Here is a 21,163-nt window from a genome sequence, read left to right on the forward strand (position 1 = left end):
TGGTAAACTATCGAAAATAACTGAAAGGGCAAGCAAGATAAGAACTAAAAAGGATCCATTTATTTTAGCAACAAAGAAGTCATTGGTGAGGAATTCTGGTGGAGAGACTGAAATGAAACCACGTTGGAACAGGCTGAAGAGTACACGAGAGATGTGGGAGTAGTAGAGATGGCAGGTGCAGAAGAGAGTTTGTGAATGGAGTAGGCAACTGGGCAGCAACTGGAGGTGGGTTGTGGGGGTCAAGGAAGGGATTTTTGTAACTGTAGATAATAGTGGATACATGTGCTGATGGAATGAGCCAGCTGAGAGGAAGAAGAGGATGCTTCAGGAGGAAGATGGGATGACCAAATGAGCAAAGTCATAGAGAAAGGGGTAAGGAAGCTGGTACCTAGAGTAGCATCTTCAAATTCTTGTTCCTGTACCCCCACAAAATATATATTTTTCAAATATACCCACTTCATTTTTAGTTGATGCCTAAGTTATTTCATTATTTTAAATAGGTATAAAGGACACATTTCCTGACTGTTGTATATGCTCTTTATTCATTTCTAAACTTTTTTCTCTTGGTGTGTCATTTTGGATAATTTCTATTGTTTTGTCTTTGAGTTCACTAATCTGTTGTTCTTAAATGTTGAAACTGTTGATTCCATCCAATGACTTTTTTTTTAATCACAGAAATTTTAGTTTTCATCTCTACAGGTTCAATTTGGGTATTTAAAAAAAAAAAATATATATATATATATACATACTTTCCAAGTCTCTACTTAGCATATGGAATGCAATTATAATGTGGAACATATGGAACACATATGAATATATGTGTGAACATATGGAATACACTTATAATAGTATTTTGATGTTCTTGGCTTTGCTCTCTCCAGGACTTCCTCAAGCCAAGGAGGTGTCCTTTTATTTGTTTTTTTATACTGCAGAGAGAGGTGCCAGAGTAGAAGCAGAATGAAGGAAGAGTCAACCGGGAAAGTGCAAGTTGGGAAGGAGAACTGGCTGACCTTAGGTTCCTTCTTAGGCTGATCAGTATGTGGAGAGTGAACATATGAAGGAAACTCTTGAAATTGATTCCCTTAAAACTATCTATATCCACCTACCTTCTAGAAAGTGTTCACGTCCTTATGGGAATGCAAGCCCTAGTTGAAGACCTCTGATACAAAGTGTGTGGAGCCATTGATGGGGCCATTACTGCTTCCTTCTTTGTAATAGAAGGGAGGGGGAGAGAAGCCAGCAGGAGCAGGATAGGTAAGTTGGGGACTTGATGCCTTGAAGGTGAAGTAATTTCAACCTGATGCCTCCAGTTTTCTTTTTGAAGAATGAGTTTTTCGTCTACTGAAAGTGAGGGCATGGGGTGGTGAAGGGCATCTGATGTTTGAGGCAGATAGAGAAAGTATGAAATGATCATTGCAAAGAATGGAAACCATTAACTAGAATGGAGACGAGCTAGACAGGGATGAGGCTCTGGTTGAGACTGGTGGTCATGAATTCCAATCTACATCAGTCTGCCCAGCTGAGTGGTTTTCTTTAGCAATCCTGAAACTCTTGTTTGATGTTTGTGAATTTGATAAAAATGCTGACCTTTTCCCTATGTTGAGGTATAAGGTGAATAATCACACAGAGGCCTGATGATAATGATAAGTTTATCAAGGTCCTTCCAGGGCTCTTCAGCACAGGGTGGCTTGGGACAGCCAGTCATTTACATATCACACAGTGGCTTTTGTTTCTCATCTTCCCAGTGATTTGAGTTACAATTTCTCCTCTTAAGCGTAAACACCTCCAACACCTTCAGTTACTGTCGTCCCTGTGAACAAGGGTGAGGGATGTCTGTTGTTTCTACCCCCTAGCAAAGGGGATCTTGATGCATGGCGTGGGGGCCAGAGAGCTTGTCATTGACCACGTGTATTATCAAAAGCTGAGATAAGCCCACCATGGAAGAAAAGATCAGAAACTCCCCAGTGTGTCCTCTTTCCTGATACCCTTCCCCTGCCTCCCTGTCTTGTCATGCACCGGGAGAGGATGGAATGAGTTGGAGGGGGCTGAGGATGTTTGGCTTATAAATCTCTTGTGAGATGTCTGTTTCAGAATCAGGCTCAAGCTGAGATATTGCCTCATATCACGGTATGGGATAGGCCATCTGCCAGTAAAATCTAAGATGTTGCCAGTCAAATTAGTCTCTAACCTTGTCCCCAAAGAGCCACAGCCATGGAAGGATGAGTTTTCCTGTAGTAACAAACTACACCAAGTTACATTTTTAAAACATACAGCACACACACTCATCTCTGGGTGTGAGTTCATGAATCTGTGGCACAGATAGGAGAAATGACCTCAAGTCCCAAAAGAGTGTTAAAGGAGGGTCTCAGTGTTAAGAAGCCATTTCTTGAATGCTCCAGAGCAAGCATGAATGTTTTGGCTGGTTTCCCCTGCCTGCCTCATAGCATCTGTCCAAGCCTCTCCCCATATGTGTGTTGAGGGCCATACACTCACTGTAACCACCCATAATGATAATAAATAGATCTGCTAAAACTCAAAGGAAATGGAAAATGCTTCACATCCTGCTTTCCAAACTTGGGGCTAGAGAGGAGGGCTAGATGATCCACTGGTGTGGGTGGGATGCCTGCTGTCGGCTTGGGCCACTCTAGGTATGAGGTGATGGTTTAGATTACCACTGGGTTCTTCCAGTCCTTTGGGCCTGGCTGTGTAAAGAACAAATCCAGTCGGTACCTCAGCTGCTCTGGCTCATCTGCCTTCCTGAAGGGTTGTGTGGCCATGGCCTGCACGGATGGAGCCCAGAAATCCCCAAGGAGGGCCCTTGGTTGTACCCAGATCCTTGATGCCCACCCCACCCACCCCTTCATATACTCTCAAACATTTCAGTGGTTGTGTTTGGGCCAAGTTTTTGAAGCTTCAGTCCCAGACATCAGTGTCTCTCCCTGCAAGAAATGAAAGAGAGTGTGGGGGAGCAGGTTCTTTTGGTCCAGGGCCCTGCTGCCCTCCCACAACATGGGGCAGAAGAGCCATGGTGAATCACTGAGAGGCAACTAAGATGCTGGACTGTCTTGAGTCAAGGCCCGACTTCTGCTCATGCTCAGGAGGAAGAGCTCCCTTGTCCTCCTGGCTGATGGTCCCAGTTGAGACTAGCGCTCTCTCAGTCTGGCTGTGAGAATACAGAAGGATCCAGTCCATGATGTAGAGAAGCCAGGACAGAGAGGCTGACTTTTACTCGGACATGAAGAGAAGGAGGTCTCAGCAGACCTCCAGGGAGATGGTCCAGGTTAGGTGCTAGTCACTGCCTCTCCTTCCTGGTATCAGGAGTGAGATGGGTTTCATTTACTTATCGTGCAAAGGAGTTGACGTAACTGTCACTCCTGCCCGTGGTCTTCTGTCTCTTCCACAACTCCCATGTCACTGGGCTTTCTGCCCCACTTCTCACGGGCTCCTTGGAGTTGGAGGTAGGTCTCAACAATATTGGAAAAACAAAACAAAACAAAACAAAACAAAAACACCCCCCGATTTGCCTCCAGCTCTGCCACAGACTGATCCTAGAAAAACCCCTTCCCCTCTGTGATGCTCAACCATAAAATGACCTGGATCAGTGTTTTTCATACCACATTCTGTGGAGCTGCCAGGAGCCTGAAGTGTCCCCAGGGCCCCATGAAAGGCGCAGTAGAAAGTGAGGCTGACTTGGCTCTGTACTGCCCCCACCAGTGCCCACCAGAGTGGCTGCTTTTTATCTGCTTTATATCCTGTGTGTCCACATAAGGATTCTTTGAAGAAAGGTCCTAGGGCTTCAAAGTTTGAAAACTGCTGAAATAAATGATTGTTAAGGTCCCTTCCAGTCTGAGATACTTGGACTTCTGATGCCCAGCTCAAGTTATTCCTCCTCTAGGAAGCCTTCCTGGTTACCAGTTCTGGGTACCTGAGCTCCAGCAGTACTCATGGTGACAGGCATATGGCCCTGAGCACGGCCTGGTGCCGTCAGTGACCCACTGATGCCTGCATGTATGTGTGAGCTGTTTCCTCAGCTAGACGGTGAGCTCCTTAAGGGCAGATGTTCAACTTTCCTTCCGCAGCTCTGTCCCCTTGCAGTGCTGTCTGCAGAGTTGGTGTTCAGTGAAACTGCTGATGCTCCAGGCGTCACGAGCTCTCATGTGGGATAAAACCTTCCAGAGAGACACTTTATTTTGGGGAGAGGGAGCCAGCCTTTGGTCTGTGGAGTGCCCCCAGAGAGATCTGTCCTTAGAAGCTGGGATCCTGACCTAGGGAATAGCTTCAGACTTACTCCCAAAGAGGGCAGGCCTGAGCTCCTGCCTTTACTGAACTCTGCTCAACCTCTGCTGCCCTCAATGCCTCTCCTGGCAGGGGCTTTCCACACACAGTGGCCATTGGAAGGGATATGTCCCGACTCTGACCCTGGGAATCAGATCAGCCTGAATGCCTCCCGGATAGTAGGCATCTCAGCTGGAGCTGGAGGGAAGCAAAGGGGAATTGGGGAGGAAATCCAGGCATGCTCAGACTGGGGCTCTTTCTGGAGATGGAGGCCCAAAGGGAGGAGGGAGGGGAGTTTACTCAGCAACACGTGCAAGGCAGGTTGCTAGAGAATGTCACAGGTGAAAGATCAAGACAGGCACAGGCCAATGTCCCTGGGGCAGGCAGCCAGGAGGAGAGTGCAGCTGTGGTGGAGTGAGTCAGGAAACCTGCTCAGCCATTTACTAGCTATGTGGCTTTGTGTAAATTACTTAACCTTACTAGTCTCAACACCTTTACCTATAAATCGGGGGCAAAAGGACTGGGCCAACTGCAGGCTACCCCATACTGAAATGGTGATATTCCCAGGAAACAATGGGTGTGGAAGAGTTTTCTGTTAAAGAAAAATGCAGGGCATAAAGGATTCCTATTTGTTAATAGGGGAGAGGACTCTTCCGTGCCAGAGCAGCTTCCTGTGAGGGACCATCCAGCAATTTAGGGATGCTCTGAGGCTGACCATCCTCCTCCAGCTTCATTCCCAGCAGCCATTTCTGTCTGGCCTTGACAAATTTCTGGTCAGATTGGGGAATGTGAGGGGGGCAGGGCAGTTCAGGCCAGAGGCCTTAGCCCAATTCTGGCCCAGAGAAGCTCCCCAAAGAGAAAGAAGTATCCTGATAAAGAACCCCTGGAAGGCGTGAGGCCCAGGGGGGTGCTGAGATTTCCCAGGGCTCTTTTGGTTGGTGAGGTGTCCCTGCAGGGTCCCAAGGACTGGGTCCCTTAGTCTCACTGAACTTGCCACTTGGCATGGGGGTTGGGTCAGCCTTGCCTAATACATAGAGGTACACATCTGGTTTTCCCCCTTCCACAGTGTGGGTCCTGGTTGGCACTGTGGGGGCAGATGAGCCCTCAGCAGATCATGAGGAGAGCTTGGCTTTTCACTCCAAAGACCTTCCCCACTGAATCCTCCAGATGTGGGGAGTAAGCAGCAGCCCAGGCCAAGGCTGGATCATCTGGCAGGCTGGAAATCCACAGCTGGAGGGTGAGCCTTCTTCATGCTGATGTGGAGAAACACCAGCAGGCTCCAGCCTGGTGCTGCCCCTGCAGTGTCATCCCTGACAGGCTCTGTGCTCCAGTCCAGCCTCCCAGAGCCTCCCTCAGCTACTGTAGCCTGAAGTGTAGGTACTGGGCCTGCGCAGCCAAACGTCTGGCAGATCTGGCTGGCTGTTAGGCAGCACCACAGGGCTGCCATCCCCTGGCCCCCCACGGCCCTTCCAGGACGAGCTGCTCTGGTGGGAGGCAGGCAGTGATGGATCATACACAGTCTCCCGCAGTGCCAGCCACAGGGTGTCCCGCTTCTCATTCAGGTGGCCTCGCTCAGGTACTGTTGGCTCAGTTTCGTCTGCATCCTCTGGGGAGGCACCCACGGAATCCTGCACGCGGGCACTTGGCTCAGAGGTGCTTAGGCAGGTCTCGTCAGAGACGCTGAGCTCCTCCAGGGTGCTGGCTGAGGAGCAGAGACAATCTGGAGGCTCCACAACCTGGGGCTGGGGCTTGGGGGAGTGGGTTGGGGCTTCTGGTAAGGGCTGCACTGGCTCAGCCTTCTGCCCTTGGGAGTCCTGCCTGGTCCGGGTTTTGGGGCTGGGGCCAACCTGCTTATAGGGTGAGGAGGTCTGCAGGGCTGGGCACTGCCTGAAGACTGCCTGGTGGTCCAGGAACAGCTCCCGTGGGGAGGCAGGGGCCAGCGGAGGCCTGGAGCAGCAGGGGCCATCATGCAGCTGTAGATCCTCAGAGAGCACTGAAGGCCGGTGGGATAGCTTGCTGGTGGCTGTACTGGTGTCAAAGCTAGGGCTCCGGCGCCGTGCCAGGGGCTGTAACTCATACTGCTCTGAGCAGGACCCGGGTGCCCCTCCCACTGGCCCTGGTCGTGGGCGGCCTGCCTTCTCCGGACCAGGTTCCCCACTTCCAGCGTCCCACGGCAGGTGGGCACAAGGCCAGAGGATCTGCCCACAGTTTTTCTCTGGTCCAAAGAAACAGCAGAGAGATTGAAAGAAGAAGCTGGCAAAGCCGCAGCTGACACACTTGACCATCATGAGGACTATGCCCAGCTTGCGATAGAGCAGCACCGTGGCAGGGAGCATGAGCACACCGGCTGCGAACAGAGCTGCAGCCCCCACTGCCGTGGCACAGCTGGTCTGGCGCAGTGAGAAGGCCACGCGGCTCAGGCGGTCAGGGTGTGGGCACAGGTGATAGGAGATGCAGTAGTTGACAGTGAAGTCTACCGAGAGGCCCACAGAAGCAGAAAGAAAGAGGGCCTCGGCAGTGTTGAGCTGCCACTCGAGCAGAACCAGGAGCCCCACAGTGAGCAGCACGGTGCCTGCCACAGCTGCCACGGAGAACAGGCTAAGAGGAACATTCCAGGTGCCCAGCAGCAGTGTGGCAAAGGCCAGCGCCAGAGCCAGGCCCAGCACCACAGCAGGCTCGGTGCTCAGGCTGTGCTGCAGGCTGTACAGCTCCAGATGGCTCGTGAACCAGCCCCGGCGGAGGCCAGGAGGTGCCCTGCCCAGCTCTGCTGCCAGCCAGTGGCTGACCTCAGTGTAGAAGTGGTGGGCCTGGGTGTAGTCGGGACTATACTGGAAGTTGGTCTGGAACTGCAGGACCAAGGCGGCCAGACTGCCCTGGGTGTTGAAGCGGAGTCCCAGGTCACGGGTGCTCTCGGGGTCTTGCTCCAGAGCCATCATCTTGAGGCAGTGTAGGAAAAGCTGGGGGGCCCAGGGGAAGCCTGAGTGGCCACAGCAGAGGCCAGGCCCCATGCGGGCACACCTAGGGCTCTCCATCCAGTGCTGGAGGGCCTCCACGAAGCACAACGTGGACCAGCCCTCCGGCTGGGCCCCAAAGAAGCTCTGATTCCGTGCTCCGTGGCAGAGTGCCAGCAGCCAGCGCTGGGCCTCAGGACCGCTGGCCGAGAAGGCCGGGTCACTCACCAGTGAGCTGTTGCTGCGAGGGTCCAGGGGGTCACCGGTGTCCACGGGCAGGATGCCCCACACCAAAACTACGGGCATGTGGCCACCCTCGCCCTGAGGCAGCTGCTGGAACAAGAACTGCTGGCGGTACTCGGCGTCGAAGCGCTCGAAGGGGTGGCTGGGCCGGAAGACCTGGCCGCCGGGCGGCGGCAGAGTGGGCAGCCGCAGGCGCGGGCTGACGCCGGCGATGTAGGCGCCCCCTGCCGCCAGCGCGGCGAACCAGCAGATCCAGATGTAGCGGAACTTGATGACGCCACAGGGCAGGAGGCGCTGGAAGAGCAGGCTCGAGGTGCTGGCGGCCGCCCTCCGCAGGCCGCGGAGCCGCCGGTGCAGCGCCAGCGCCAATCGGCGGGGCGCACTGCCGCCCCACGGGCCCCGCGCCCCCGACGCACAGCCGCGCGCCAGGTAGCGCTCGTGGAGCACGGCCGAGGAGGGCAGCCAAGCCAGCGTGAGCGCCAGGTGCGCCAGCACAGCCGTGCCCATGTAGAGGGCGAAGCAGCGCACGACCGGGAGGCGGCTCAGGTAGCTGGCGTAGAAGGCGGCGCCGGTGGTGAGGCCCGAGACCAGCAGCAGGTAGCCGAAGTGGTGCATGGTGCGGCCCACGCGCTGCGCCAGCCCCCCGGAGGGCAGCTGGCTCTTGCTGAGGCGCCACAGGTCGAAGAAGATGAGGGTGTGGTTGGCACAGACGCTGCTCAGCAGGACGAGGGCCGCCAGATTGACAAAGGGGAAGTAGGCCATCCGGAAGGCCACTCGATAAAGAAAAAAGGCAACCAGCAGGGAGCCCAGCACCCCGAGCAGCACCATGAGTGTGAGGAAGAGGGAGCGCAGGTAGAGGGCGATGCTGAGGAAGATGGCAGCCAGGGCTAGCAAGGGGTATACCGTATCCTGGGCCAGGTAGTGCCTCAGCAGCTCCTGCTTAAGGCCCAGGTCCATGCCAGTGATGGATGTGTAGTTGTCAGAGAGCCCCCAGGGAGCAACCAGGCGATCCAGGTAGATGCCCATCATGGAGGCACCCTTTGGGGTGGGCAGGAAGAGCAGGCTGTACTTGAGGGAGGGCACCTGGTAGTCAGCAGTCTGGGGACTCAGAAAGTCCCTGTCCAGCAGAAAGTGCAGGAGTTGGTAGACAGCACTGCTCCGGGAGCACTTGGTGGGAACCTGGGCACAGTGTGGGGGCTTGTCCTTCCCGGGTCCCAGACAAGAGGGCACCAGGGCACCGCGGTGGTAGTAGAGGGCACAGGCCCGCAGCAGGGCCAGCGTGCGGGCTGTGTCAGCTTGAGTAGTGTCCAGGCAGGAGGAGCGGTTAGAGAGTACGGCCACATAGTTGCCCAGGGACCAGCTGGGGCAGCACTCGTTGGCTGCCGTACGGCGGCACAGAGCCCCAAAGCGGGTATGGGAGCGGATCTGCAGGGCACACACAGCAGGAGAGAGCTCAGGGGCAGTGTGGGGGCCCAGGTTTCCCCAGCGCTGCCTGAGGCCCTCTCACCTCCTTACAGTCTGCAGGACAGATACAGAGAGGTATCTTGACAGCTCAGCAAAACCTGGTTGATCAGGCCCAGGTTCCAGCAGCTACATCTTGACTACATCAAAGGAGTGTCAGGAGTGCTGCCCTGAGAGATCTTGCCCTTAGGGCCCCTGCAGGTCATATGCCCCAACTTGGCACTGCCTGAGCCAGGAGTAGGAGTGGAAGCGACAGCCTCAGATGGAACAGGGCCAAAAGCCCAGGGAACTGGAAACAAATGGTGAGAAAAGTGGAGGCCAAAACATTCCAGGATAAAGGTCACTGCCAAACCCTAGCCCCTACCTCTGTCCACTGGTCTGCTTAAACCTTCTGAAGGACAGAGCTGTTTCCTTTCCAGAACTCATGCCCGTTTTTCTCTCCCACCCTTCACAACATCTCGTGTAGTAACAGAGAGTGCCAGCCTGGGAATCAGAGACCCTGTCCCGGCTATGTGGCATTGGGCCTGAGATCATGGTGACAATAGTAACATTTACTGAGTGATTATTATTGCCAGTCATTATGCTGTATTTTTACAAATTCTATCTTGTTTCATTGTCACAACATCCCTATGAGGGCCATACCATTATTATTCCCATTTTATATATACAAAGACTGAGGCACTGAGAGGTTAAGAAACATGCCTGAAGTCACACAGCTAAGGAATATTAGAGCTGGCCATGAATTCAGGCATCTGACTTCAGAGCACATGTTCTCAACCAGTGTCTTTTTGTCCTTCAGATACCCTTGAGTGGGGTGAGTGGCTTGGGCTACTCAGTGATGTTCACACTGTTTTCAGTAGCAAACCTTTATCCAGATATTATGGTACATGGTTCTCCAGCTAGCATGGTTGGATTGGCACTGCTTGGGTCGATGGGAGCTGGGGGCCTTGGACCAGGGCCGCCTCAACAGCTCCTGAGGCTCCTTTTCAGGACCTTTTGAAAGTCCCCAGGCTCTGCATGGTCTGTCTTCCAGCACTTGTGTCTTGGCTTTTCTGCAAACAGCTGACTCTTCTCTCCCCACCCTAACCCGGAGCCTCTCAGCAGAGTTGCAGTAATTTTCTAAGCAGGGAATGCTCTTCCCCAGTCTGGCCTGAAAGTCCTGGCTCAGCTATGTTTCCTTATGATCAGGTCCCTTGTGCCCCTAGATACCCCCCCATCCCCTGGCACCTCCCCAGCCAGCTCACCTGGTCCTGTTCCATGCGACACATGGAATGAATGGCGTGCAGGTTCCACAGGCTGCCCGCTGAGGTGGACATGAACACCAGCTGTGCATAGCTCTTCTCTGCAACACACCCCCGCCCCCCCCCGGAGCTCAGCCCTTTGGCCCCAGGTCCCCGGCCCACCAAAGGGAAGATGCTTACCCAGGGCCATATGAAGTTCAGAATCTCAGGAGCCTGAAACTTGGGCCTGATCCTGGGCCTGCCTCTCTCCTCTGTGCCCCACCCCCATCCAGCTTGACCCTAACAGGCTAGGACACCTGAGACCTTCCTTGTCCTCCCAGCTGTAACCCAACTTCTTTGGCTTGAATGTGACCAGCTGGTCTCCTTCCCATTCTGTCTGCCCACATTTGTTCTCCTGGGCCCTCCTGTTTTAGTAGTTGGAGAGGGGGGCAGTGGCGGGAAACACCATTAAAGCCAGGAACTGGCCAGGCTGCAGCTTACCAGGAGGGCCGCAGAAGAAACTCTCCTGCCCTCTGTCCTCCAGGGGTTCCACCATCCTCTGAGGCCGGACCATGCCCTCCTGGGCACTGCTCCAGGGTGCAGGGCTCCGAGTGGTGAGGGGGCTTGAGCTGAGGTAGAGAGAAAATCTATGCCAGGTGCCATCAAGGGGCAGGGTGCTCAGAGAAAGCCAGACATCACTGTGCAGGGGCCCCAGCAAGGCCCTCTGACCTACCTTTAGCTTCTCTCTGGAGACCTTGTTCCTTTCCCCCATCCCCCACTCCCAAACAGTGGAAAGTTGGGACCCCATTACCTGTTCAGCTCATGGTCTGGAGAAAGGGAAAGCAGCTTCCTGGGACCTGTGAGGGCCTGCAGCGCTCTCCAGACCACTAGCTTGCGCCCGATGTCAGTGTCCCGAGGCTCAAAGCCCTGCAGGGAGGAAGGCAGAAACGATCAGGGAGGCAGATGGAGAATTCTCCTCCTTTCTCAGCTCTGCCCCTCTAGGTCCCTGAAGCAGGGAGGGCCAGCCTACCTGCCTGGATTGTTGGACACGAGTATCACCTCTATACCAGCTCCCCAGGTCTCTCTGGAGAGCCCACCACTGCCACTCCACTCCCAGCTGGGCCACTCCACCTTTCTGCCCCAGACTGAGCTGAAGCGGCAAGGCTAGGGGGCCTTCTCCCTCCCCTTGGCCCCTCACCATCAAGGGCTTGGAGAAGTCGGGTAGCTGGCCCCACAAGAGTCCGGCCAGAGTGCAGAGGAGGATGACAGCCAGACACAGCAGCAGCACGGCCACTGGCCACTCAGCAATCAGCTGGGAATAGCTGGGAAAGAGGAAGAGATCCCATGTGAACTGGTGTTGGGTGCGGTAGCAGGGAGTGGGTGAGCTTAGAAGCCACCAAGAAAGGATGGTGGCATTAAACTGGGCACCAGGCTGGTCACCGCTGGGAATCCAGAGAAGACCCAGGCTTACCTCTTTGGAATCTGGAAGGCCCGTTCCTGTCTGTGGAAGAGAAGAAAAGACACTTGCTTGTCAGAGTCCTCTTGTAGGGTGGGAGGTCGGGGTAGAGTGGGGGACAGAGGAAGATGGCATTAATCCTTTTAGGCCTTCCTGCTCCCAAGCTCCAACCCTTCCTTCCTCTTCCATCCAGGCTGCCTCCTCCAGCAGAAGCAGGAGACATCCTGGGCTGCCTCCTAGTAAAGGAGTCCGGAGCCCAGGGGGTCAGCCCCACTTTTAAGCCCTGCCCCACCTTCCAGGGCAGCTGGCAGGCTACTGGATCCCTCCTTACCTGACGCTGACCACATGGTGCTGCACAGACGGCGGCTTCCAGGCCCCATCACGCTGTGAGGGGGCTGGGGAAGGGCTGAGGCTGGAGCCATGGGAACACAGTGCTGCCCGGTCCCCAAGCCCTGGCAGGGAGCTGCCCCCCCGGTATTCCTGTGGTGGCCGGGGATAGGTGAAGTGGGAGGGGGCCAAGGGGCTGGACGGGCCCACAGGCTGGAGGGTGGAAGTTGCTGGTGGGGGTCCCGAGGAAATGGAAGGGTCCTCAAGGGGGCAGCTGTGGAGGGAGCAGCTTTTCTCTGGGCTGGCCTCGGGGGCCACAGCCTTGCTCTGGGACCTGGGGAGAGAGGAGACAGGGAAAATGAGGGTGGGGGACAGTGGTGGTCCACACCACCCCCCAGCATTGCTCAGGAAGCTGCGACGAGGAGACGGGGCTCAGGTTGTTCTGTTACTAGTCCTGGGGAGAGGTGAGGAGGGTGGGGGCTCTGGGTCTACATCCCTAGCCTACCTCTTGGGGTTAATTGTCTCATTCACTCATCTGTCCATGCACCAAAAACACGTTATATGATCTTACTTACTCCTCTAAAAACTCTCCAGGGGAAGTACTTCTGTTCTTCTATAGATTTGAAAACTGAGGTTCAGTGAGACGTGGAGAGCTGGGCCTTGAACCTAGTTCTGACTTGCAATCCTATGCTCTCTCTGCTGTAGTTGTCTCTTCATCCTCTTGTCAGATCTGCTGCACTTTTGTTCCCACCTTGGAGCCTTTGAACTTTCTCCTCCCTCTACTTGGGATGCTCCTCCCCAGATAATTGCATGGCTCACACCCTCTCTTTATTCTGGTCTCAGTTCAACTATTACCTTCTTAGAGAAGCCCTTCCTGACTACTCTCTCTAAATAATCACCCACCAGCTCTCTATCCCCCTGCCTGCTTTATAGTTCTTCCTAGCATTTGCCACAACTGGACATTATATTACATATTATCATGTTTACTGCCTGTCTCTCCTATGGAATGTGAGCTCTGGGAGACCAGGGCCTGATGCATTTGTTCATCTGTGTGTCCTCAGTGCCTTGAGCAGTGCCTTATACACAGAATGTGCCCCAGGGATGCTTGTTGAATGAATGCTGAGTGCTGGACAGGCTGCTAAGAGTGGTGCTAGGACGAATAAGGCCCAGTCCTTGTCCTCCAGGCACTCATGGTAGGTGGGAGATGGGGAAGGTTCAGCATGTTGAGTGCTGTGAGTGAGAAAGTCACAGAGGGCTGAAGGGGCCCAGAGGAGGGTCCAACCTTGATGGGGGAGGAGGAGTCAGGGAAAGTTTGGCAGAGGCAACTACTGCCCTTCCACCAACCCTGGGCCTTGGGGCAGACGGTTTGCTTTGCAAGGGTGTACACAGTTGGGAGAGGGAGTTGGGACCCCCGAGGAATTTGCCAGGGAGGAGTCAGCAATAGATTCCTCTTTCCAAATTACTCATGAACAGCACTCTGTGTGCATGGACCCAGCCCCACTCCTTGGGTGCAGGGGGAGATGGAGTATCACCCCAGTGGCAGGATTGCCAGACATAGGACAGAAGATGGCCAAAGAATAGATTGCCTGAGGGGTTCTGGGTTGGCCAGGAAGTCTTCCTCCCATCTGCCGGGCTCACCTGGCCTGCTGGAACTTGCATAGCTTCCCTGAGAGAGCCAGCTCTATGCCGAGCCAACTCTGGCTTTCAGTCTTGCTTGCTGCACTGCTGAAGGGACTGTGGGCCAGAGCCCTGGCTATGGTGGCAAGTGGATATTGCCCATGGAGGCTGGGGTCTGCCCAGAGATCAAGTAGTAGAATTGGAAATAATAGGCAAGTTCCACTTTTTTGTCCCGGAAGGCTGGCTGGCGAGCAGTCAGGGGCTGGAGGGTAACCCTCATGCTGAGACTAAAATGGGGGAGCAGTGGAGGTGGGCTCCTAGCTCCATCATCCTTTAGCTCCAGGGCCTTGGGAAAGACACACAATTCTTGGAGCATTTGTATCCTTGTCTGTTGAGGGAGGGTATGAAGATAATGCCCGCCTCCTCAGGTTTACTATGGGAATTAACTGATGTTAACATTTGTGAGGTGCCTGGTGTGGAGCATGTGGAAGACATTTGCTTTCCTGCTTCTTCCCACAGTGCTGCAGGGAGCGTATAGTTTAAGAAGTATATTTATATTTACAATTTGACCTCTTTAGTCACCTCAGATTATCTCCATTTGGGAACTTCTCACACCTTGAGAATCTCACTACATATATAATTATAAGTACTTTTATTTTTGTTATCCAAAAACTGCATCAGAATTTGTCTCATGATTTAGATCACTGATTTTTTTTGGAAACTAACTCAACATTTAGAAAAATAGGAATTTGACTAAAGTTGTTCTCAAGCAAGGCCTCACATGACCCCATAAATTTAATGACATAGTGTCCTGGCAGATAAAAGACCTTATGGGGCCATCACCATGAGCCAAAGGGAAGCCTGGAAAATGACCTGGGTTTATGTGTATGAGTGTGGACATCTACTTCTATAAGATTTTCATTTTGCAGGTTTCTTTTGAGCACCTGCCATGTACTTGGCACTGTGCTGGGTCTGGGTTGGATCCTGAAGGCATGAAGGTGTTCCATTAGTCTTGTTCTCCCTCTTTAGAGTAGGACCTGCCTTCCAGAGTCAGGAGAGAGGGGCAGCCATGGTGCCTATTTCAGCGGCCCATGGCCTTAGAGCATTCATTGAGCATTGGGCTTGTCCTAGGAGCCCGGCCCTCAGTTGGAGTGTCAGTTTTTTTTCATTAAGGGAAGCCAGCACTCCAGAGAACAAGAACACTCCCCCTTAACCAGTTTACCAAGTCTCATAGGATTTGGTAGTCTTATGAGCCACCTCCTTTGGTAATCTTAAGGAACTCCCTTTTCCTTAGCTGGCTCCTATTCAAGGGAGATTCCAGCCTCCACCATTGGTTTCCTTCTACTGGGGCCTCCCTGGCCCCAGCCCCTTCCTCTCAATCTCTTCTATCCCTCTCCAGGGGACTAGGATCAGCTGCTCCCAAATCTCACCCTTGTTGACTGTGCTCATCATTGTCATTGTGGCAGAATTTGAAACCCTCCTCATTCTGACTGCTGTAGAACTGGGCCTTTGTCTAAACCCTCCCAAGGAGAAGAGCCAAACTCTTCTCAGAATAAAAGCTTTTTCCTGGCAACCTCTGCTGCCCTGTTCTCTGGAGACCTGGTAATAACATGAGTCAAGCACTCCAGGCCCTGCCTCCCCAGGGGGCTTTCATTCTCACTCAGATCCATGGGATGAGCAACTTCCTGGGCTGCCTCCCTGGACCCACTGGCCTATAAGCCAAGTGACTGGGGCAGGCAGGTAGGGGAATGGAAAGTGATGACACAGGCCTCACCCAAGGCCAAAGTCACAGCAGTCAGAGCCTGGCTAATAGTACCCCAGACACAGAACCCTTACTTGAGAGCCCCATAAAGGGCAAACGTACATGTGTATTAACCATGCCCGCAAGCCCACAGATACATAGCCATATGGACATCCGTATGATCTGGCAGAGTGGCCAAGACAGATGGGGGAGTTCATGCCACTAGAAAAATAAAGAGGTAATTTTAAGCCCATAATGAAAAAGAATATGAAAAGGAATAAATATATGTGTATAACTAAATCACTATGCTGTACACCAGAAATTAACACAACATTGTAAACCATCTATACTTCAATTAAAAAAAAGTTTCACAAAAAAAAGTAATTTTAAGAACACAAAGAATGAACTATTTCGAATTGCCCTGTAGTCAATGCATTAGTAAAACACTGCATGTGTGTGTGCTGTCTTATTCACTCCCCAGATTGCTACTTAGTTCAGCAGGAGTGTATTTGTGTTTCTTCAGCTGAACTGAGTCCCTTTGCCTGATTTGTCCAGGGTCTCTGCAGAAGTGCAGAGAGGGGCCGGAGGTCTCAGGGGGTTGCTAGAAAAGAGCAAGTTGTTCCTGTGCCCAAGTATGACCTCCATGTGCAGGGGAAGTGAGCAAGTGAGCAGATGGGACAGGGCTGATCCTGGGTAAAATGCCCAAGGCAGCAAATGACTCTCCAGCCCCTTCTAGGGAAGCTCCTGTCCCTTGCCCTCCCCTGTCACTGTCCCTGCCTTGTCCTTCCTTGGCTGTTTGGTCAGGCCATAGTCCCAGGCAGCCCCCTGGTCTAGGGAACATATTAATCCTGTGTCTCATCCCCTTGAAGAAAGTTCTGTGCCTTTCAGACTGAAAGGTGGCTAAATCTACCCAGGCTGAACTGTTAACAATAGAGAGAAGAAAACATTTCTCTTAGCTTGTAGGGCCTCCTCTTCACTCTGAGGTACAGAATGTACATTTTAACTGGGGCAGTTTGGAGACTATGTGTCCACCTCTGCTTTTGCTCCCAAAGAATTCTTATTTCAGTCCAGGCTGGAAAGAGAGGCAGTGTCATGTCAGGAAAGAGATTTTGGGGGCGGTAGACCAGGCAGGGCACGGAAATTGCACCATATTGCTACCTGGCTGGGCTGTTCCCTCACACATATGGTGGAAAGGGACAGGAGAGGCAACAAGATCTGGGCCCTCAGCGGGAAAATGTTCCTCCTGTCCCACCAACCTGGTGCTCCTTCAGGGACGGTAGCGACGGTGGCCTGAGCCTCAGAGCCTGACCACCCAGAACCTCCAATGAGTGCAGGTGGCTGCCACAGGCGGGGACTCGAGCCCACACGTGCGCAGCCGGCCATGCCGGGCAGACTGGAGACTGACAGTGATGGACAAAGACAGACCCCAGCGTGGCAGCCAAGTGTCTGCCTTCCCCAGGACACATACCTTGGCGAGCCTCCCGTCTACAATACCCGCGCACTCTCGAGCACATTGACACGCTTTTGGAACCCGGACTGAGGACACTGCAGGCTTGGGGCTAACTGAGAAGACGCGGGGACAGGGCCTAGAGGGAGGGGCTCTGGAGGCCGGAGGGGCGGGGTAACAGGGAGCCTTAGAGGTAAGGTAGGAATAGTGGGTGGGGCTGGTCCAGGGGGTGGTGAGAGCGAAGGGAGCTGACAGTAGAGGGTATTAGGGAGAGAGAAAATTAACCCGGCAGAATGAGGGCGTGGCCAGGGGGCCGGGAGTCTGGAGGTGCAGGAAGGGGCTCTGGGAGGGGGTGGGGAATGAATGGGGCGGCATATGGCGGCTACGGGGGATACCTGGGGCGGGGGTTCTGGGAAGGTCTTCGAGCTGGGTATGCGGAGCAGTCCGCCCCTACCTGTCCGGGGAGCTGCCATCTGGGGCCAAAGGCTCCCCCTCGGGCTGCTGCTCCCCTTCCGGACCCGGGCCGGGAGCCGGATCGCTGCTGCTGCCGCTGCCGCTACCACCTTCCATGCCCGTGGGCGGCGCCGCTGTCCGGGCTCTGGTGCTGAAGCGGCGGCGGCGGCGGCGGTAGGCTTATGCGCATGCGTTATAGCCTGGAGGGCCGATCGCTGGGCGGGGTCGACGAGGATCCCAGCCAATGGGCGCGGCACCGGGGGGCGGGGACGGGGCTTCGCGCCGCGCCGCTGCCCTGCGCTGGAGGATAGCTGACTTGAAGACCCAGGTGCTGGTGTTGTGGGCTCCTCTACCCAGCCCGAGTCTGAGAGCTGCTGTTAGGAGTCTGGCCGTCTGGCTGTAGTGCGCACACCGGCCTTTCCTGCGGGGCATCGGTCTTCCCGTAAGAGACCAGGAAGCGCAACCCCAGGCACGGTATAAAGAGCCTCGTAACTTGTAACGCAGACTCTTCCTGCCCGAAAGAGGGAGTAGCTCCACGCCGGCACTTCTCTGCTCAGGACGTCGAGGGTTTGAGAGGTTGGGCTTCTTTTAGTCCCACATTTCTCTTGGCTCCACTCAGTGTCCCCTCTTTCCTCATCAGTGGGGCTAAACACTTGCTTAGGTTGAGTCTTCATGTTCGTCTGGACGTGGGTATGCGGCCCTCAGACGTGGAGCCCCTACTCTGTTATTCAAGTGCGGAGTATGGCGGGGGAGAGGGAGAAGAGAGACAGAGAATCCCCAGCTCCTTTTCTTATAACCACCCCACTTCAGCCTGGAAGATACCCAATAGCCACTCACCTCCAAGGTGCTTGGTGCCTCCCCCGCCAGGGAATGGCTGTGAGAGGGGAGGTGTGCTGGGCGGTAGACAGGCCTGGCTAGAAGGCTGTGGTAGCACCAGAACAGATATGGGCAATGTGAGAAGCCTGGGAGTTGGGGAGTGGAGAGGATCCCAGATGTGGGATTTGGATGGGCAGAAGGGTTTCATAGAGAGCAGGCTGTCTGTATGTGTGGGAGTTGCCTTAGCTGAAGAATGGGGCTGGAGAGTCAGAATGCAGGAGTGTTTGGACTATGGGTATCCCTAAACTGTGTGCAAATGCCAGTCTATGCAAGACATAGACCAGTAGGGGATAAGGGTGGGAGAGTCTAGAGGTGTAGAAGTGGTGGTCTGTCCCCTGAGTAGCTTAGTTTGGTTGGAGAGATAAAAAGCCAACCCATTAATTGGTGCCAACTGGGTAGAGTGTGGTCCGGCCCATGTGATGGTTGATATAAGTTGCAGAGAAGGGGACAGTGTGAAAAGAGACAAAGGGCCTCTCTCATTCTAATGAGCATTATGGAAGGCTTCATGTTGATGGTGGAGCTTTAGCTGGCTTGGAAGGAATGCATTCCTGACCTAGGGTGGGGCAGAGGTGATGGTGGTGGGGAAACTGTGCAAAGTTAAAGAGGCTGGAAAGTTTTGTATATTTTCAGGGTATAGTGAGAAATAACATCTGGACAGTAGGGATCCATTGAAGGCTTCGGATCTGTAGCGTGAGGCATACAAGATGGAACCTTGGAAGGCACACCAGGTCTGGGTATACATGATGGGGTAGAGAAGATAACGGCCATTTTTGAGGTCCTCTGGTGGGAAGGAGAGAGACAGAAATGAAAACAAAAGGAAAGGTGACCTTATTTAGCCATATGCTATGGACACCTCTGACCCAAACTGCTGAGAATGCCTGACTGGCTGCCCATTTTCACAACTAGGGAATTCAGAGACCACTGGGCCCCCTGAAAGCCAGGTTGGATGTAAAGGAAGACAGACTCTTTTAAGAGTAGAACATGGCCTCCAGGAGGCTATTTATTAGGAAGAGAATACTCTGGTTCAGGCCCCATGCCAGTCAGTCTCCCCAGTCTTGTGTCTTCTTTCTTCTGCTTCCTCAGTGATGTGGACCATGGGGGTGTCCATGGTGCCCTGGGGGGGGACCACCATGGCAGTGCCCTGGGCCAGGCGGGGGCCCACCTCCATGGCAGTGCCCTGGGCCAGGCGGGGGCCCACCTCCATGGCAGTGCCCTGGGCCAGGCGGGGGCCCACCTCCATGGCAGTGCCCTGGGCCAGGCGGGGGCCCACCTCCATGGCAGTGCCCTGGGCCAGGCGGGGGCCCACCTCCATGGCAGTGCCCTGGGCCAGGCGGGGGTCCACCTCCATGACAGTGCCCCTGTGGAAAGCCAGATGAACAATGTTAAAGTCAGAAGTCATTGCAGTCTTACCAGAGATCAACTCCCCTTCTTTCTTCCCTTTTCCCCTCCCCAGCCCCTACTCTAGAGGACCCAGGATTCCTGAGCACTAGCAGGGGTCATGGTGGACGGCTGGGAGACAGAGACAGCAAGTGACTGCTCCTAGCCCTGGGCCTTTTGCCTTGATGAAGCCACAGCGCAGAGCAGACACAGGAGAGGAACCTAGACTCACTGGTTTCCCTTCCTTAAGCTGCGATATGACTCCCACTCCCTGGACCTAGGTTTATTTTATCTGTAACCAAGAAGCCAAATTATCTCATCTTCTCCCTTCCCTCATCCAGGAACGCTTGCAGAGTGATTAGAGGTTTTGCCATGCTGACTATTTAGAAGTGAACGTGGGGCTAGGGGAGGCTACAGAGGAACTCACTGAGGGCCAGGGGCAAGGAGGAGACAGGAGGCAGGGTAAGGGAGATACTGGAGCCAAGGAGGAGAAGGAGAAGGCAGCTGGAGGGTGAGAGGAGACCAAAGGTAGGAGGTGGCAAGGTAAGGATGTGCTTATTCTCTAGATAGGTAGTGAGTGCACGAGTGCAGGTACAAAGGTCTGTGCTCCATTTACATACCAGTAGCAATGTCTGTATACATGTGCATGGGTGGGAGCATATACATGCCTGCTGTGTACACAGATACATGCATATGGGTGCATGTGCCTGGTTGTGTGTACATGACAGTGGGAGTGTGTGAGCCCATGCCTGTCCCTAAGCAGGTACCAGACTCAAGAAATCAGGTAGAATAGGAGGTAAAATCAAGGTTTTATTTCCTGAGACAGAAGAGGCCTGGAAAGAGTGATTTAACCTCCTGTCTTGGCTGAAATCACTCCTGAGGCCCCGAGGCCAAAGAGTTTCTTTGCCTCTTGCCCCAGGCCCAGGGAAGAGGAGAAAGACACCACCTTGCTTCTGGTGCTGGGCACTGGGGGCTTGGGGCCCTGAGGGAGCAGGGGTGGGCCTAGGGGTTGGATAACTCCCCAGTCTGCTGCTGCCTCCTAGGGCCTCATTGGAGCTTGTAACAGGTCGGGCAGAGAGAGGCTCCAGGGCAAGGGGACTTTCCTGTGACCATGTGAAGAGAAGCCACTGCGCTGTCTAGGCTCAGTGATGCCTGGACGCTGACACTTCCCACCCTACTTGTCTCTTCTTCTATGACTCTTTTTGTGCTGGGGCCAGTTCCAGGCCTAGGAGTGGGGTCTGCTGGTGGAAGCCATTGGTGGGGGTTGGGGGAAGAGGAAACAGGGAGGAGGGCAGGCAGCCCCCTTCCCTGGCAGAGGCAGGTCAATGGGGCCCTGTAGTGTGGTTGGGATTTGGGAGGAAGCCAGCTCTCCAGGGAGGTAGCTAGGAAAGCAGGGAAGCATGGAACAGGAGGGGAAGCAGCAGGAGACAGGATGGGCTGCTGGAGCAGGGAGGGGAGGTGAGGAGAGGAGAGAGACAGATGGGAAAACAGGAGAGGAGCCGAGGAGAAGGCTGCAGCCAGCAGGCGGTGGACTTGTGCAGTGATGCTCCGCCCCCTCCCTTTCCCCCCACCCACCGTGGGCCTGAGGCCTGAGACTGCTCCCTGCTCTACATTTGAGGGTAGTTGTGGCTGCTCCCTTGGGGTCTAGGAAGGAGGCTGGAGGTCTAGGGGAACATTGCAGCTAGGAGGAAAAAGAGGAGAAGGCGAAGGAACTTTCCT

The 21,163-nt window shown here is 54.2% G+C and overlaps 1 protein-coding gene across 1 annotated transcript; it reads right to left on the minus strand.

Annotated features, from left to right (window-relative positions):
• Positions 1-2,896: 2,896 nt before the first annotated feature.
• On the minus strand, positions 2,897-17,637 carry DISP2 (dispatched RND transporter family member 2). Its single transcript, XM_032481495.1, has 8 exons — positions 17,193-17,637; positions 11,938-12,267; positions 11,622-11,651; positions 11,349-11,472; positions 10,962-11,077; positions 10,652-10,779; positions 10,175-10,272; positions 2,897-8,894 (listed from the first exon to the last, which is right to left on the minus strand). The coding sequence occupies exons 1-8, from the start codon at positions 17,306-17,308 to the stop codon at positions 5,628-5,630; spliced, it is 4,209 nt and encodes a 1,402-aa protein (XP_032337386.1). The 5' UTR covers positions 17,309-17,637; the 3' UTR covers positions 2,897-5,627.
• Between the last annotated feature and the right edge of the window lie 3,526 nt (positions 17,638-21,163).

The sequence above is a fragment of the Camelus ferus genome, chromosome 6 (assembly GCF_009834535.1).
Source record: "Camelus ferus isolate YT-003-E chromosome 6, BCGSAC_Cfer_1.0, whole genome shotgun sequence".
Lineage (NCBI taxonomy): Eukaryota > Metazoa > Chordata > Mammalia > Artiodactyla > Camelidae > Camelus > Camelus ferus.